The 16,314-nt window shown below is 42.4% G+C and overlaps 1 protein-coding gene across 1 annotated transcript in view; it reads left to right on the forward strand.

Moving 5' to 3' along the window:
• Positions 1 to 16,314, forward strand: part of T265_14367 (hypothetical protein) — a gene marked incomplete at both ends in the record, with an annotated part of 58,795 nt that overhangs the window by 19,856 nt on the left and 22,625 nt on the right. The window contains 8 exons of the mRNA XM_009173352.1: positions 1,386 to 1,652; positions 4,131 to 4,173; positions 5,337 to 5,538; positions 7,582 to 7,645; positions 7,831 to 7,930; positions 10,894 to 11,000; positions 11,551 to 11,681; positions 15,141 to 15,257. Coding sequence (XP_009171616.1) covers positions 1,386 to 1,652; positions 4,131 to 4,173; positions 5,337 to 5,538; positions 7,582 to 7,645; positions 7,831 to 7,930; positions 10,894 to 11,000; positions 11,551 to 11,681; positions 15,141 to 15,257 — 1,031 coding nt within the window. The remainder of the gene's footprint in view (positions 1 to 1,385; positions 1,653 to 4,130; positions 4,174 to 5,336; positions 5,539 to 7,581; positions 7,646 to 7,830; positions 7,931 to 10,893; positions 11,001 to 11,550; positions 11,682 to 15,140; positions 15,258 to 16,314) is intronic.

The following is a 16,314-nucleotide window of genomic DNA, read 5'->3' on the forward strand; positions in this document are numbered from 1 at the left end:
TGAATCATTCCAATCGCGACACCAAAATGTGAGAATTGAGTTTTGTACGTATATCGGTATAACCAGACGAACTAGAAATCCAGAATTCAGCGGAGCGTAACAACCAACACGTATATATTCGAACTGGCGAATATGTACATAGAATAGAATATTAAAACAAGAGGATAATGAATAGAGCAACGAATAGAGTATCAGTCATGTTCATCACAATTCTGCAAACGGTAAATGTAGAAACAAATAGAGTATCAGTCATGTTCATCACAATTCTGCAAACGGTAAATCTGTTGTAGAAACAGCATTTGCCAGTTTTGTTGGTAAAGGGGAATGTGATTAGTAATTGTTGCAAACTTATAGAGGGACTGTCCGTCAGTTGGTCAATATTGCATTGACTGTTACTTAAATGAAGATTCCCGACTCCTCAGTGGCCGACGCTGTGGCAAATTAGCGGGCTGGAACGCGGCTCCTGTAATTATCGAATTGGGGAAGTTTTTAGTTTAAGCTATCCGAAACTGTGAAAATTAAATATACTGCACTTGAAAAAAAAACGGATTAGAAAGGTTTTTGCATTCTTTGAATTCGTCTGCACTTGTAATGCAAGTCAAGTGGCCAATCTATTTCCAGTTCCTTGTTTCTGAACTATCCGGCAATGTTAGGCAGCTCTACTCCAATCGTGGCACATTATATCAGATTTACTGATAGAATTCACCGTGAAGTTAAATAATTGAATGCTAGATAAGCGGACACTTACACACTGCATTCGATTTCTAGTCAGTAAGTAAAAGTACCAATAAGATACTGGGAGGCTAAGACTGTCAGGCCGGTGAGTTTTCCCATTACAACATATTTTCGAACTGACGCGAACTTTATTTAGCATTTGGATGCTCTGGCCTTCTGAACTCATTCAGGACTGCTCACAAAGTAGTCAATATCACAAACCCCTCTTGGTATCGTAACTGCTGGAATGCTTTGGAGGTGAAAGCCAACAATGCGGAAGGAAAAACATTCATAGTATTATTGCGTCCGCTCCAGCTTTTTTACGAATAATCTCGATGGAGCAACGCTGGTAGTCTTCGACCTGAGAGACTGAGGGCCATTTTAGTTACATACTGATTCAAGTTGCGAGGTAAGGATACTGCTTCGAGTAGCCCGAACACCTAGTCCGGGTACGGGTCACACCTCAAGAACAGAACGATTTCTCTCATATAGAACCTAGCAAGTGACTAGGCATTATTTTGGGTTGAATTAAAATTTACGTTTGTCCGTTTTTATTCTACTTTATCCTTGCACCTGCTGATCCGAATCAGTAGCGTAGAAGGGGATCAGAATGATGGTTTCCGGAAAGGTACGGGCGAGCAAATGATTCACATTCACCTACTTTCTTTTAGGGAACGCCAGACAAGCATTTCCATTGCACACTCTCTTCTGCTACCGAGCGTCGGTTAGCCGATCTGGAGGACAAGCTTAGCTCTCTGATGGCATTACAGTTAAGCTGTTTTGGTCAACCGGGTGCTGTGCATCGGGAATATTCATTTGAAACACCTGGAAACACACGAAACGCATTGCCCATCATCTGCGAAAGAAACATGCCCATTCTGAACAGTGCTGGCGAGGGATATGTTGACGGTGGACAAGTCAGACAACCGGTTTGCGAGGTAAGTATGCATGATTGCACGAATAACCCGTATGTTCATCCAAACACCCGAGCCGTTTATGTCACCAAATACTCTCATCCATGGTTATCATATGAGTTCTGAATTGGCACTTTCTTGGCTAATCGTTATTTCTGTCTTCAAATAGGAGTCTTGTGGGCGTCATTTTGAAGTTGCACCTCAACAGCCACTGACCTCAGGACGGAATAAACAATCGCACCAGAAAGATGATATACTTGGTCTCTTCTGAAGAAACCATCTGAAAAGACTGGGCAAAAGTTGTTTTGTTTACCCGTTCTGAGACCTAGATGATGATGCAGGAGACTAGGGTCCGGTCGTAGGTGTTTTCCCTTTTGTGAGTTCAACTCTGAAACCTAGGTACTCCGAGCTACCTGTTTGCGGGCGTTAACCGAAGTGTGACAGCGTAATGGGATATTTCGTCCTTCTGCTTGACCCCGTAACGAACATCCTCATTTTGGCTATATTTTATCAGACGGTGGCTGGTTCCTCAACAAATTACTTTCTTGGATGTCAACCTGAAAAGCACTAGTTCTATCCAAATATTTAGGTGGGTACCGTGTCATCTACCTTACCAAGTTTATTGGCATCTAGACGCTTCCATCATGATCTTCGAGGGATCTAGGGTAGTTGGTTTTCCAAACGATATGCGGCTACTCGCTAGTTTAGGGTATCGGTAAACTATTTTAAATATCGAATATGGTTATTGAACTACATCAACGTCACTTTCCCCGAAGTGTAGCGCGAGAACGGATAATTTGGGCTCCAGAATCAAATAAATTAGTTTGCTGGAGAAAAACTCCATGACCCGTTGATTTTAGCCGAACTGAGGACTTTAATCAACTTACATTAGAACAAGGGTTACCCTCCATTTAGATCTTACACTTTCAAGGTTTGCTGACCAGGTTTCCATCCTACTTGCTCTGAGTTGCTAACGGACACGAAACCTGAAGACTAGTTCTAATCCAAGTCCGAAAATTTCCAGTTGTCGGTTTTGGGCGTTGTTTGTAGTGCACCGGTCTACTTACATTTCATTTAGCTTGTGGGCCAACAGGTTGCCTGTATGAAGAAGATTGTGTCCCGAGAAAACTACTGCTTATGTTGGCGCTGATTTAGCCAAAGCCGTGAGTTGTTAAGAATTTAGTTATCGATCGATCGATTGATTGATCCAGTATGAATTGGTTTGACTTCCAGGACGAAATTATCATTGAGAAAAATGAAATTTCCTCTAGATCTTGAGGATATGGACTCTGTGAGAGCAGGATGAGACGTGGTATATTTTGTTGGATTTAAAATCACTATCTTTCTGCGGAGAGGTCACTGCCTAATAAAATAACACACCCGTTCGAGTTGTGTCCGTTTCAAAGAGTGTAGGTTTTTACTTTTTGACGTGCTTGTTTTCTATCCAACACCACGATCCTATCCAACTCAGAAAGCGCGTTTTTTGACCGTGATTTATATCAACTATCTCTTGTGGCTAGCCTTTTTTCTGAGTTCACCCACCATGTTTGATGTAGTCATTTGGTTGGTTCAATAAATTGATTTAGATCATGTTCTCTATAGTGGAGCCGTTATGTTCTGTCATCAGCTGTCCAGTTATTGTTGGAACTACACGCGCCTTCCAGGATATTTCTCAGTGTACTAACTTAAGTAGAAGCAGCCTTCAACAAACTAATTTGCAGGAATTCTATAGAGGACAACTTGCGAAGCACTCGCTATTAAAGAAAGGCGGGTCGTATGAACTAGTTTTATTTTAAGCTCCTCTAGAACACCTTTTCGTTACGAAGCTGCCGCCCGTGCCTTTCATCCAGTGTTTTGTTTGGCACCCGAGGCCATGACTCTCGCCATTGTAGGATGAGATTAAGCTTCCTTGTAGATGGGTCCTCTTCCAGTTGAAGAGTTAGGTTGCTCCTACTGAGGTAATTAAACGAATAATGACCTCGGTCAGACTTTCAGACAGCGGTCAGTGCTGTTGTATGTATGTCGAGTCTTCGTTATAGTTATGTCCGTCGCATCGGAGATGACAATTTCTATGTAGACGTGAGACTGTGTTAGAGCTTCAGACTCAATAGTTGGGCGATGAACCGATTTAATTTAAAGGTATTTACTAGCTTTTTATCACGCTTGGTTATCCGGGTAGCAGCTGCACCTCTTTTCCTGTGCTAACATGGCTGCTCTGTATCAGATCGACCTGGTGTAGAATTTTCCATCTCAAGCTCGATATTGCACCACGAGAACATCTGGTTGCTCATCTGATGTGTTGGGTTTTGTGATAAATGGAATGCAACGGACTGGTATAATGTCCAATTCATCTTGTGCTCCTCACACTGTAAGTTGTACACCTACTCCCGTCTATATGACGCGGAATTGGTGAAAGCCTTGTGGCGACCATGGTTGTAGGGTATCAAGCACATCCTTCATACCTGTCTCATTGCGTCTCTGGTATCCCCTTTATCTTTCCAGCATGAAACCAAAGCAATGACAGTTAGTTCCGCACAGGCAACAAGTCAGTTTACATACTCTTTTCCAATGTGCATAGTTCACGCGTACATATTTTATTTTATTGAACACCGATTCATTTTTCTCTGTCAAGATGAGATGTCCGTGATGGCAAGTTGCTCTGTAAATAACACTACGTTTGAGATTGTGGAAAGCTTATCAGCAGCTTACTACCTATTTTACCCTTCTTGAGACTGATCAGGCAGGCATATTAACCTATTTTTCCTCAATTTTTTACTCTACTTGAACACCGAGTTGTGCACAATTGGCAAAATACATTAATTTGCAGACTAATTTGATGGATACGCAACTGAATTTCTCGTTCGTGATGTCCTTCCGTTTCAATATGCTACACAAAGTCAGCCTCACGTTTTGTTGGAACGATATTCGGGATATCGTGGTATATTTCTAAACGATATGCAATCATATGGTTACTGGTTACTTTGTTTCAGAAATGTAGTTCGTGTAGGCTTGTGCTAAAGAATCGACAGCCAGAAAAACAGGAGTCAAATGTTTGGTTATGTAATGGGGACTTGAATCGCTAGCGACTTATTCACTTATTCGCATATTCCTCCCCTGGTGATCAGACTTTTATCTTCCTACAGTCACCTCTTGGGAGACAGTGCACCTCTCGTGATACAACTAAGTTTGGGTCCGAGTCATTTGTCTATCTTCTTAGAAGCACGCTGTCATCGCAGCTACTCTATGGTGGTACATGCATTTGTGTGACTGTTTCGGCAATAAGCAGGGATGTGGCCGTTTCAGTGTTGACTTAGTGGGTTTGCCTATGCTTGCGGATTCTAGTTGCCTTGAGAGCTGGTGCGATGCGAAACGATGTTGAGTTGGAAGAACATCTATCAACTGCATGGCATCATGATGTGACCCAGAATTGCATGGTGTGAAGAATTTGTGACTTGTACCAGGCTGAACTATGCTTACTTCCGAACCCGTACTTCACATGACACCTGGGTTGTTGGTTTAGTTGCTTAAGTACCATCAAGGTTCAGGGGTTTGTTTTATTTATTGATAAACAGGCTCAATCAAACCAGCTCAGACTGACCGGTATCACAGTTTTTCCTTATGTTTTTCAAAAGGTGGGTGTCCTGATCTTGAGATTCGTTGATTGCATGCAACATATACCTCCACGTTGTTGCATCTTATAAATTTTAGTGCCCCATCCTGGCGAAACTCTGGAAGTATCTTCAACCAGACGACCAACCACAGCAATTTTTTACAAAAGTCCATCGCCTGTCACTTTTAGTTTGGCAACGTCACATGATGCCCCACATGCAATAGCAGAGGAACATCCGCCGGGGGCTCCCAAAAGACCGAACACCGTTCGAAATACGGCCAGGTCCAACGGACATCCTGTGTAAGTTGTGCTGTTCCACTGATTCTTACAGACGTCCGTATGCAACTGTTTTACCCTACAGTGGTGTCAGGTCGATTAGATATCCAGTTACGTCTGTTCAGCGATTATGCAGTGGAAAACGATAGTTATGGGCACTAACTAGAAAGTATGGGAGTATCAGTACAGCCGCATGAGAACTTTGATGACATTTTTTGATATCAAAGCACCACACACCCCCTCCGACACAAGCCGCAACCATAGTAGCGCGATGTACTTTTGCCGCGATCACGTTTAATGATCTGGAACCTGTCTCCAAATTGGTGTTTTGCTTGGTACTCTTCTACAGCTAAATACCTTTTGTACTTAGCTACCTGGTTTGGTGATATCACTGCTTTTAAGTAGGTCTTCTCATTTGACTTCTTCTAGTACACCGGCTATGGGTTATCGTAAAAACCGTCAAATGCCTGACTCACTGTCATGGGACGGTGTCGTCAATGAACACTAATGAAAGAATTCTCTTATAGAACGGAAATCTCCGATCCCAGACGCATGACATCACAGGAGACGAAAAATGGTTAGAACGACACCTCTCCAAGAAAGTCATGTTTTAGTGAGAGATAATGCACCGTCACCGCAGAAAATGTATAATGTGTTTTCTGGGACAAAGCCTATCAATTTTACTGTTAGGTGAGTGCCGATGAAACGAGAAAAGTTCTTCGCTGCGAAGTCTTTCATTGGCAAACACGAACTATTTGAAGAGGATAAAACCGTGGGAAAGAAGAAAGCTAGCAGTTTTCGCGAAAGAAGACAGGTCGTCTGTGAGATGGAACACTCGTCAAACGCCACGTATTAATAGTATTCTACGATACTGAAGATACACAGCCATCCAAGCTTCTGTTTTCCTTATGAAAATAAGATCCCTCTTAGAAGCAATTATTTCAAGGAAGCAAAATTCGCACCATTACTGGTTTTTATCGTTCCATTTCTATTATTGTAACATTACTCTCCTAGAAACATGAATTTTCAATATGTGAAATTGCCGGTCAAGCACCGAAGAGGGAATATCCCCTCCGTTGAAGTTACTATTTCTCAGACCAACTCATTTTGTCACTCGTGACTCCATTCTCGTTTGTTAAAGCCATGGCAAGCCTATCAGCTCCAGACGTGCGAATTCCACGCCGAGTGGTAATTATGGAACAACAATGCCAGTTCGTGAACCTCTTTTTTCAAGATCTCCGATAGGTAAAAACCCAAGTATGCAGCGCCGGTACGAATCTCGGGAACTAATGGATGATAATCTTGGGAGAACCCTTGGAGTAAGTTGAAAATTTCTAGTTGAAGCATTCTAGCAGTTCACAGTTCACACACAGTATTATAAACCTACCTTCCAAATTTCGAACGGCCTCATTTGCCACTGAACCTCATGCTTTCGTATACCTGAGTTTTGTACGCAATATGTGGAGTTAGAAAACTGATCTGTTTTAGATTCCAGTCCTTATGTCATACATAAGGAGACTATGCAGAAGTTGGGATAATTCGGGGAATTTAGGGTTCGCTTGTTCCGATGTCGTCGCATGAATGCATAGGTTATTATGAGTTGTGCTTATCTTCATGTACAACAAAACAATATTTGCTATCTTAGTGCTCATGGATTACTAAGCTAAATACAACTGAATCTGAGTGAAGGTGTTCCACAAATGTCGCCTCAGGTCCCAGTTGAAATGAAACTCAAGACATTAGAGTTTTTGGATACTACTCATAAGACCGATGAAAACCCTACTGCCGATCACATAATTTTTTGGACTAATCGTTTAGGTCTGGTCCTCAAGTTTGCATCAATCGCCCCCAAAATGAGTGAAACCGGTAATGCATTCTTAAGAATTATCACATATTCTGTGATTTGTGTCATATCAAAAAGATACGATACTTCATTTTTTCGTCCCCCAGTGATCGATTTTATAGTCAGGAATAAAAGTTGTACTGCTTATACTTGGAGGTCCTCCACTTAACTTATAGTATCTCTCTTTTATTCAGGTACTGTTGATTTCTGCCTCCCTCTTTCAGTACTCGTCGACAGACTATGGTCACATTCTTTCTCCAACAATATTCATTCTTGCCATTTGCTGAGGTAATCGTGCGTTCATATGCCCGACTTAATTCGACGCTGTTTTTAAATGTATGACAAAACTCTACCGATCGTGCACCTTGCAGAAGGGCTCAGCTCTGTCAAGATGTACTTGTGTATGGTTGAACCTCTAGAACCGCGCAACATATATTGATTTTTATTTGTTTTTCTCGGAATCAACCACACAGCAACTTCTTCAAGAACTGCTTACGGAGCGCAGTCAACGCAAAGAAGCGGAAAATGTTTGTCGTGAACTGATGGACCAAGTGCGTCGTCTTAAAGCGTCAGGTAAGCTCACTCCATATTGTGTAATTTCGATTTTTCATATTCAGGAGTATGTCCCAATATTAGAGAAGACAAATATCTACTCCTTAACTTGCGTAAGGACACCACGGGAGATTGGTAGGAGCTGTAGAACTCTTTTCTCGACAGCAGTAGTTGATTAATTTGAGCGTACATCGGTATGTATGCTTTGGTAGCCCTGAGGTTATTGATTCTTTGTATGCTCGAGAAACGGATCCTAAGTAAAAGTTAAGAACTCCGCACCTAAATATTAGCAATTTCCGAAGATCTCCGTGTAAAAACGCCTGTGAACTGTGTTAGGTTTGAAAAGTGCATGCATTCTTTTCCCTGATTTATCATCAAAGTTCGGTTGTTTTTTACCTGTTATTTAGCATAAAATTTTGGAGAACACTATATTTCCAGAAATCGCTTCTACAATATGCTTTCTTTTCACGAGCATTCGTCTAAACAGTAGTCTTGCGTTCTCAGGTTTTCGCCAAAATACATTTTAATCTCAGCTGTGCAGCCTTTCCTGTGCAGTTCGAAATTTGACATATGGACCATTGCCTCTGAACTCTTGAAAAGGTAGGTGTTAGTGTTTTTCAGCCATGGAATAAGGGTTGGAGCATATCTGTCGAACAAGGCCTTTGCTGCGTTGCTTCATAGCCGAGTAAGTTGACAACGTCTGTGGGTGTTGGGCTGCGCATTGGTGCGGCTAACTATCCATGAACCGAACATGACCGTACGACATGACATAGCAAGTTAGCTTACATCAGGGTCGCTTTCCGACGCAAATACTAAAAACGCGTTCCACTGACACGTTCCAACGCTATACCTTTAGCAGTTGGTATACTGTTTTAAATTCTGACCAAGAAGGCTAAACCAGATCCTTTAAAATGCCAACATTCATCGGTTATTGGCGTTCTAAAATGGACAGAACATTTATTGGTTTTTTACTGTTTGCTAAGACGCAAACTTGGGCAATCCTGTTTGCCAACACATAGCCAACCAATGAACGTCTGAATACCTCTTCGTACAGTTGCTCCCCATCCCGAAGAGAGCTTTCAAAAAACCACAATTGTTTTCGTTTCTGGAGGAAAGCAACCGAGTCCATTTAGTGCACTTTAGAAAAATGCACCTTAGTTTTTGCCGCCAAAATATTTGCCTCCGTTTCTAGGACCCTAAAAGTACTCAAATATCGTCACTCGTGGCATCGCAATTCGGTATTACTGCTTCGCGACCTGAGTAGGTTCCAAGTCGTTGTCTGCTATGGCTTAGCTCGTGGGGCAGTTATCGAGCAGGCACTGCGTGTGAGCTTAGCTCACAGGCCTTTGCCATCTCGCTTCTATTCAATGTATTCTTATTTACTTGACGAGCTAGTAAAAATACGCTTGTAATACGCTTGGCTTAGGTAATCTTCTATCAACAACCTGTGAAGGGTCTCATAATATCACAGTTGGATCAGGAACTGTTGGTTGAAGGAGTTGCAAGTAGTGCAATGCTTAATTTGCATCGGTCGCATTTTTAAAATAAGGTATCAATCGATATCATTTGGGTAGGATGCTCTGGAGCGAAGCACTAGTGTGTTTCGAAAATGGTCCCTATTGTTCAAAATTCAGAGAAGTGAGATTCACTAGCCTGTGTGTGTTCTGACTCTTCTACGTGCTAAGAAACTATTCTGTTATGAACTAGTTGCCACGTCTATTCGTTTCAACCTAGATTTCGGAAGAAGAAACAGCGCATTTCTAACGCGAGTTTCTGTATCGTGTTTTAATCCCACGGTTGAGCGAACCCGGCTTCATGAATTCCAGCCCGTTTGGTCAGGTTGCCTGGGATCATTATGTAAATTGAGCGGTGGTTCTAGCTTAACTAGACGTGAGTACTTGTGGAGATCACTGTACTGAGTGTAACGGGTACTGTTGGTTGAATCTGCTCGTTAACGGAGGCGGATTAAAAATAACGCACCTGAGAATTAGTCAGTCGTATTCTCTTGCTGAGACCCTGAACAGGTCCTGGTGTGTAAAATAGATTTACCTGCGGCGATCTTAGAGCGTTCGGAGGCATTCACCCCAGGAATAACTAGAGATTATACGCTGTGGTTTCCAACCGAACAATACAGTTCTCCAAACATTCCCTGGTCAAGTGAGGTGGTAAATCGCAAGTTTTCCGAATTTAGAGGTAACGGGAGCTACGTTGTAACAAGTCTGTTTGGAGGATTTCATTTTCCAAGGGCGTTTACCCCCAACGACAGCGCTGTTATTCACTTTCGTCCGCAGCTGAAACTTACTCAACTTACGAATATTTGTAATCCACGTGTTGCGTCTAATTTGGGTTCAGATGAAACACGGGGTTGACGGAAAACCGAGGACCGCGCCTACCGAATAACTTCCAGGTGGGACGAAACCGATCGTTCACAGATATTTCACCAACCTGAGTAGTGTTACCCCACGTCATGGCTGAACTGTGTTGTGAAGTCCCGTCTAGCCCAGTCACACGTCACTGTTAATCCCTCTTGAGATTCGTCGGATAGACGTACAGGGACTAAATACATCTTCTCCATAATCTTGCCTCGCATGTAAATCAACCCCTTGGGCTCACCTTTGTGGATATCCTTCTAAGCATTCGCGTGCTTACCATTGCTGTGATTGTAAAATAGCCTATTTATGTGGAGATCCTTATATAACAAAATTCTTGTTGTCGTTTACTCCAGTTGAGTTACGAACTGCGTACTCTGATCGTAGCACTAATATTCTGCATGGTGTCTTCTTCGTTTGATACGGTATGTTGTGGCGTTTGTTGTGTATTTTATGGAAATCACCACTTACTAATAAATTGTGGGTAGATTGCGGTCACCGATCGATTTTCAGTAAGATCACTTGGTCTGCGGTTGCCGGTACAAAATTTATCTCGAATTTGCTTGTTGCGCGCTCCTCATGTATTTTCCGGTGGACTTTACGTATCTCATACAGCTGTTGATGAAGCTAAGGTTATGGAGGCGACCGAGAAGTTGAAACAGGCATTTACGGCTGAACATCGTGCGCGATTGGACGCGGAGACACGAATTCGCGAGCTGGACGTAAGTCCCTAAGTTCTTTCTCACAGAGTTTTGTGCATTGTCCATTGCACACTATCGTTTGTCATTGACAACATGCCTGCTGTTTGTAGGGACGCCTGTTGGAAGTTTCGTCCACTCTGGATCTAATGCAAACTCGGGAAGAAACAGAAAAATCACGCATGGTTGAAGAAGTGAGCTCTTTTGTTTTGTCTCTTGTTCATCCCTCTTCTCTTTGTCGATACCCTGTGGGTTCTGATAAGCCTGAAATGTCTTTCAGTCTTTCCCATTTTCCTATTGTTCTATTTTCGATTGTCCTATACTTTAGTGGACTAAATCGGTAATCGCCCGATCAATAATAATGAACTTGATCGCACTACTTTGACCAGTCCATGTTAACTCTGCCTCCAACTTAGCATTAATGTCAGTGAACAGTATTACTCCCTTGAACCTGGACGAGAAAACTAGCCAGATGAAATATATATCAGTGAAAGCAATAGCACTCGCCTAATTGGTTACGAATTGTAGAAGTTCCATTTAAACCCGATGTTTTGCGTGCTTTTTTTACTACAAGACGAATAAAATGTCCACTCGGTTGATGGAGTTGGCAAGAGACTATGAAAAGGCCGTAACTCGGGCAGAGCAAGCAGAGAAGAAAGTGAGTGAGATGCAATCCTTGCTCCAAAAGCGGGACTCTGAGAACAAGTGAGTTAGAATGGATTTTTTTAGCAATGAAATATTAGTTTTTAAACGCAAAACTTGTAACAATCCTGTAGTTGAGGTGAGGTTTCCCGAGAGAATATTGATTTTTCAAACCACTCTTGTTAGTTTGTTCTTCTTTGAGCCTGTAAAACCACACCGATAATTTGATCCACGTGTTTCTTCGAGCTGTATGGCAGCCATACATTGACAAGGCGTCGAAGCTGGACCAGTTCGAATTCTGGAAAATGTCGGAATAGGAACTGAAATTGCGCTATTTAGGTTTACATTCACCGAGATTTATAAGATCTCACTCTCGGTGAGCGTTGGTCCCTCTGTTTAACGTTGACGTCCCAGTTATTCTGCTTTGTAGTTCGTCTGGTAGATGCAGTGTTTTGCCTGTCGGTTCTGTAGCACAGTCCACTCACTGTGATAATGCAGTTCATGTGGGAAGTAGTTCCTCTTTGAGAAGCTTGTTGATGGACATCTCTCCCTCTCCCCCTCTCTCTCTCTATATATATATATTTGCTATATATGTTTGTTATATGTTTATTATATATGTTTGTTATATGTTTGTTATATTTGTTATACAATATCCCTACCGCTTCATTCAGTCTTCTTATTTTCAACCTTGTTGCTCACAGTTAGTCTTACTGTGCGCCCTTCGCCACCGTCTACGAAATTCACTGTGAATGCTTGTGAACTTACTCTCCCTGTGACGTTTTTAAAGATGATTGTAATAATCTACAGTCATCCATCGGTATTATTCCGGGTGATCAATGATTTCCAAGTTCGTTTTGTTCAACTTTATCGTGCTGTGATGGTTTGTGTGCTTCCGTAACCCGATGTACTGGGTACTATCCATGCCACACTCCCAGAATCTAATGCAAGCACGATCAACAGGTAAAGGTCCGACCAACACAGTTCCATGATCTCTGAGTTTTGGGTTTCGAACGTGTCCAGTGACTGATCTAGCAGCCTCTCGAAACTTTGTCTTACATCGGTCGTCAAATGGTTCCATCCCTCAGATCAGTTATATGCATGGTAAACAAACGTCTGACTTTTTATGTCTTTATTCTTGGCTGCATTTCTTCTATGTTTGAGGACCACGCTTCTGTAGATCCCGGCTGCAGACACGTCATTCCTGCGTCCAAGTTGGTGCCGAATAGAGTGTCACTGCCTATACCAATCGCTCCATGGCCGTATTTCGGATCTTGCGCCTCCTTTTACAGTCTTAGGTAGACTCAGGAGTGACCTGCTCCAACGCGCACTCTTAGCACACACTAAATGATTTTTTGCTGCATTTCCGAAATCCAGATCTGATATTCGAGCCCACAGCATCTTCGCCATCTAGAGACTACTGACCACAAAACTCAGACGCTGCGGTTAGCTGCGCTAACATTGATATAACTTACCTCATTTTGCTGGGTACCCGTATGCAAAAATCTGTCTGTTCTTCGTTTGTTGACTTCCATAAAAAACTCGTACAAACTGAAATATCGTGTGCTTTTCGTTTTGTGTTTATGTCTGCGCACCAACCAACCCTAGTGCTAATTCGAGAAAATGCCTTTTATTTAGAACTGGTCGCCCTCGTATCGTGTACGAGGAGTTCGGTATTCTCCGAAGGTCTAATGCACAGCTTGTCCAAGTGCAATTTGGTGCCAATTTTAGCCTGAAATCAAGCATTATTGATATGGTTGTTTGCGTGTTTGTATTGATCACCGATTATTCATCACTAGAACAGAGTTAAGGCATTGTATGCGTCCGTCGTGCCATTGAAATTTTGAACAGCGCTTATCCTATAACCAGTAGCTACCGATGACCAGGATAGCTTCCGGGCGCACATTATAATCTGATGTGAACTGATAGTGAATTTCCTCGAAAAACCTAAAGAGCGACCGTTCACTTAGCTGCCGAAATATGTCTTATGTACAAGTCGAACGAACTTTTTGAGAGAGAGAGAGAGAGAGACAGTCTGTCTGAAGCTTTAAATGTCGGCTCCTTCAGAAGACAGCAAGCTTACGCCAGGTGGTTCATTATAATTCCACCGAAAAAAATTTAGCATTCGTAACAGACTGCATATCCCTCCGGTCACTGAGCACAGTTTATTTATGAGGCCAACTCGATCGGATTCTGTGTGTATGGACAAGTGTGAAGCATTTAAAAAGCTCTGGAATCGGATGAGCCAAGTGCAGCTGATCGAGGACACCTCTGGAATTTTGTTTTGCCGCATGACCTAACGTCTTGGGCCCCGGGTGACTAGTTTTGAAATCAATCTAGTTGCTCGTCCTCTTATGAATCCATATCTTTCATTCTACGTGCTCGACCTATGTAAGTTTTAATGCGTCTCAGTTCCCGGAGTACTTATGTATCTCGTTCTTCGTCCACTTCAAAAACACCTTCGGCTCCGTGGATTTATTTATTTACTCAAATGGCTCGTGACCTCGGGTGTCGAATTAAGATCTGGATGAGACATATTCGACTTGGATCATATAGGTGATGTTCCGCCGTTTAGTATTCATCTATCGTCATAGTTTTCTCTAAATGGATTGCCGAAATCGGTTCCTTGAATCAGCTTGATCCTTGTGCACCCGAAATTTGAAATCCCTCATTAGAATTTTTAATCCTCCTTGTGTTCCCTTGAAACTTAAGAATTATCGACTTGTACTTTGATAAATGAATTCGTTGTATAATTTACAAGACATGTTCAATATTTGACAATTTGCGTCATCTCCAGCTTGTCCGACTATGATTGCCGCCGCTATCCGAAAACCACAAACATCTCTCAGTATTTTGCCACCGACACATTCGTAGAATTAGCTGACTGAAGGTTATCTGCAATGAGGTGAACCACGTAGCTGCTTGGTAACTGGTCAAATGTGCTGAAGCATGAGTTAGGGCTTGTCAGATTATGATGGTTTGGACGTGCGTGGATACCATCATTTGTCATAAAGGCTCAGTTTGCTACTGCTTCTCCTTGTTCATGAAAGGTTCTTGCGGACAAGCCATTGCTTTTCGAGGTGAAATACGAGTTGTACTTCGGTCGGATGTTTGGGTCCATATGGATCCGTATGAGGAAGATCCAAAATATTGCACGTGACCGACCCTGATGGCAGGGATGTTACCACTTCATGGCCGGTTCGCCTACCCAGGACCTGCAGTGTGTTAATTGGGGTTCACAAAGAGCGATGGTTCTACCGCACTTGTGAAGGTCTGTTTTAACACGGCGCTGGGATATTTGGAACTCTTAAGTGTTTCCCCTAAGGATCCTATCAATAAGTTCCTATTCTTTCGTCTTCATTCTTCACATAGACTCAGTTCCTTCCTGGTTATATGACAGGATATGTTCACTAATGCAATACTGTTGGCCATAATGGTGATGGTGAACTTTTTGAACGTTTAACCTCTTTCTTGTGTAGGTGACCAATAATTTCTTTCATGTGCCTACCACATTTACTGTTTCAGAGAGCTTTTGGAAAAGCGTTTTGCGCTTGACAGTCCAGAACTGAACCAACTGCTTGCGGCTCACACCGAAACGGTTGAACTTCGCCATCAGCAAGCACTGAAATCCTTAAACGAAAAGTGGGTTTTTAATCAATTATTTTGTTTCATGCCTTATATTCCCTAGCTGATTTGCGCTCTATATTATAGTACTTTTACGATGTTGGAACACTAGTTCACTTGCCACGTTCAAATGTTTCAAATGAAATTGATACAGCTCGGTAATGATCCCCAAAAATAGTGATCCTGGTAGTGGGAACTTTTCAACTCTATAAGTAATGTCATGTCGGAGAAAATGCTTCGATGTCTTGAATACCGTTTAAGCATTAATTGGTATATACCGTTGGAGAATATCGTAAAGGAGAGATTCAGGTGAACCCATCCATTAACAAAGAGTGTTGCACATGCCTCTAACTTTATATTCAATCTCGAGATCAGATTGACAGAAAGTAACCCTCTAGGTAAGCCCCAAAATTTGTCAAGTTTATCTGGCTATCCAAGAATTCGTCAGTCTTAAAAAATGACGTCATGTCAACAAACAGATCACCATATGAACGTCAAAGTATGCAAAATAACGACTGTGCCCCAGTTCACTCTTCAGTCATATCCTCATGCTAGCATTTTCATCAGAACCATCAAACACCTAAACAAGTAAAAAAAACCGGCATCATCATCATCATCAACGACAGCATGACATCAGTGCTCAACACCAATGCTTCACTGCCGTACAGCCATGACTTATTTGAAAGCCTTATTGTAAAGAAAAGAATAAAGGTGGATGGGGGAGGGACTTAGTGCTAGCTTAACACAATCATTCCGAGGTGCCTACACCTCCAGACATTCACTCAGGCAATCGGGATAGAAACTGACAACAAGAACGCCACTGACATCGGGTGCCAGCCATATCTTGTAGTGTCTCCAACAAGGCACAGTGAGGATCACGCGGTCCCCATCCTGCAAGGCGAGTAGCACCGACAGCACCCAAGCGTTTCGTCATCTCCTTCATACTCCTCTGCCAGGTCATCGGTTGGCCACCTCTCTGTTTACGCCACTCCGAATTGGGCATGGAAAACAGTACTCTCTTCGGCAAACGAGGCATACGTAACACATGTCCCAACCAACGCAGCCTCTGGTGCTG

This window comes from Opisthorchis viverrini (assembly GCF_000715545.1).
Source record: "Opisthorchis viverrini unplaced genomic scaffold opera_v5_181, whole genome shotgun sequence".
Lineage (NCBI taxonomy): Eukaryota > Metazoa > Platyhelminthes > Trematoda > Opisthorchiida > Opisthorchiidae > Opisthorchis > Opisthorchis viverrini.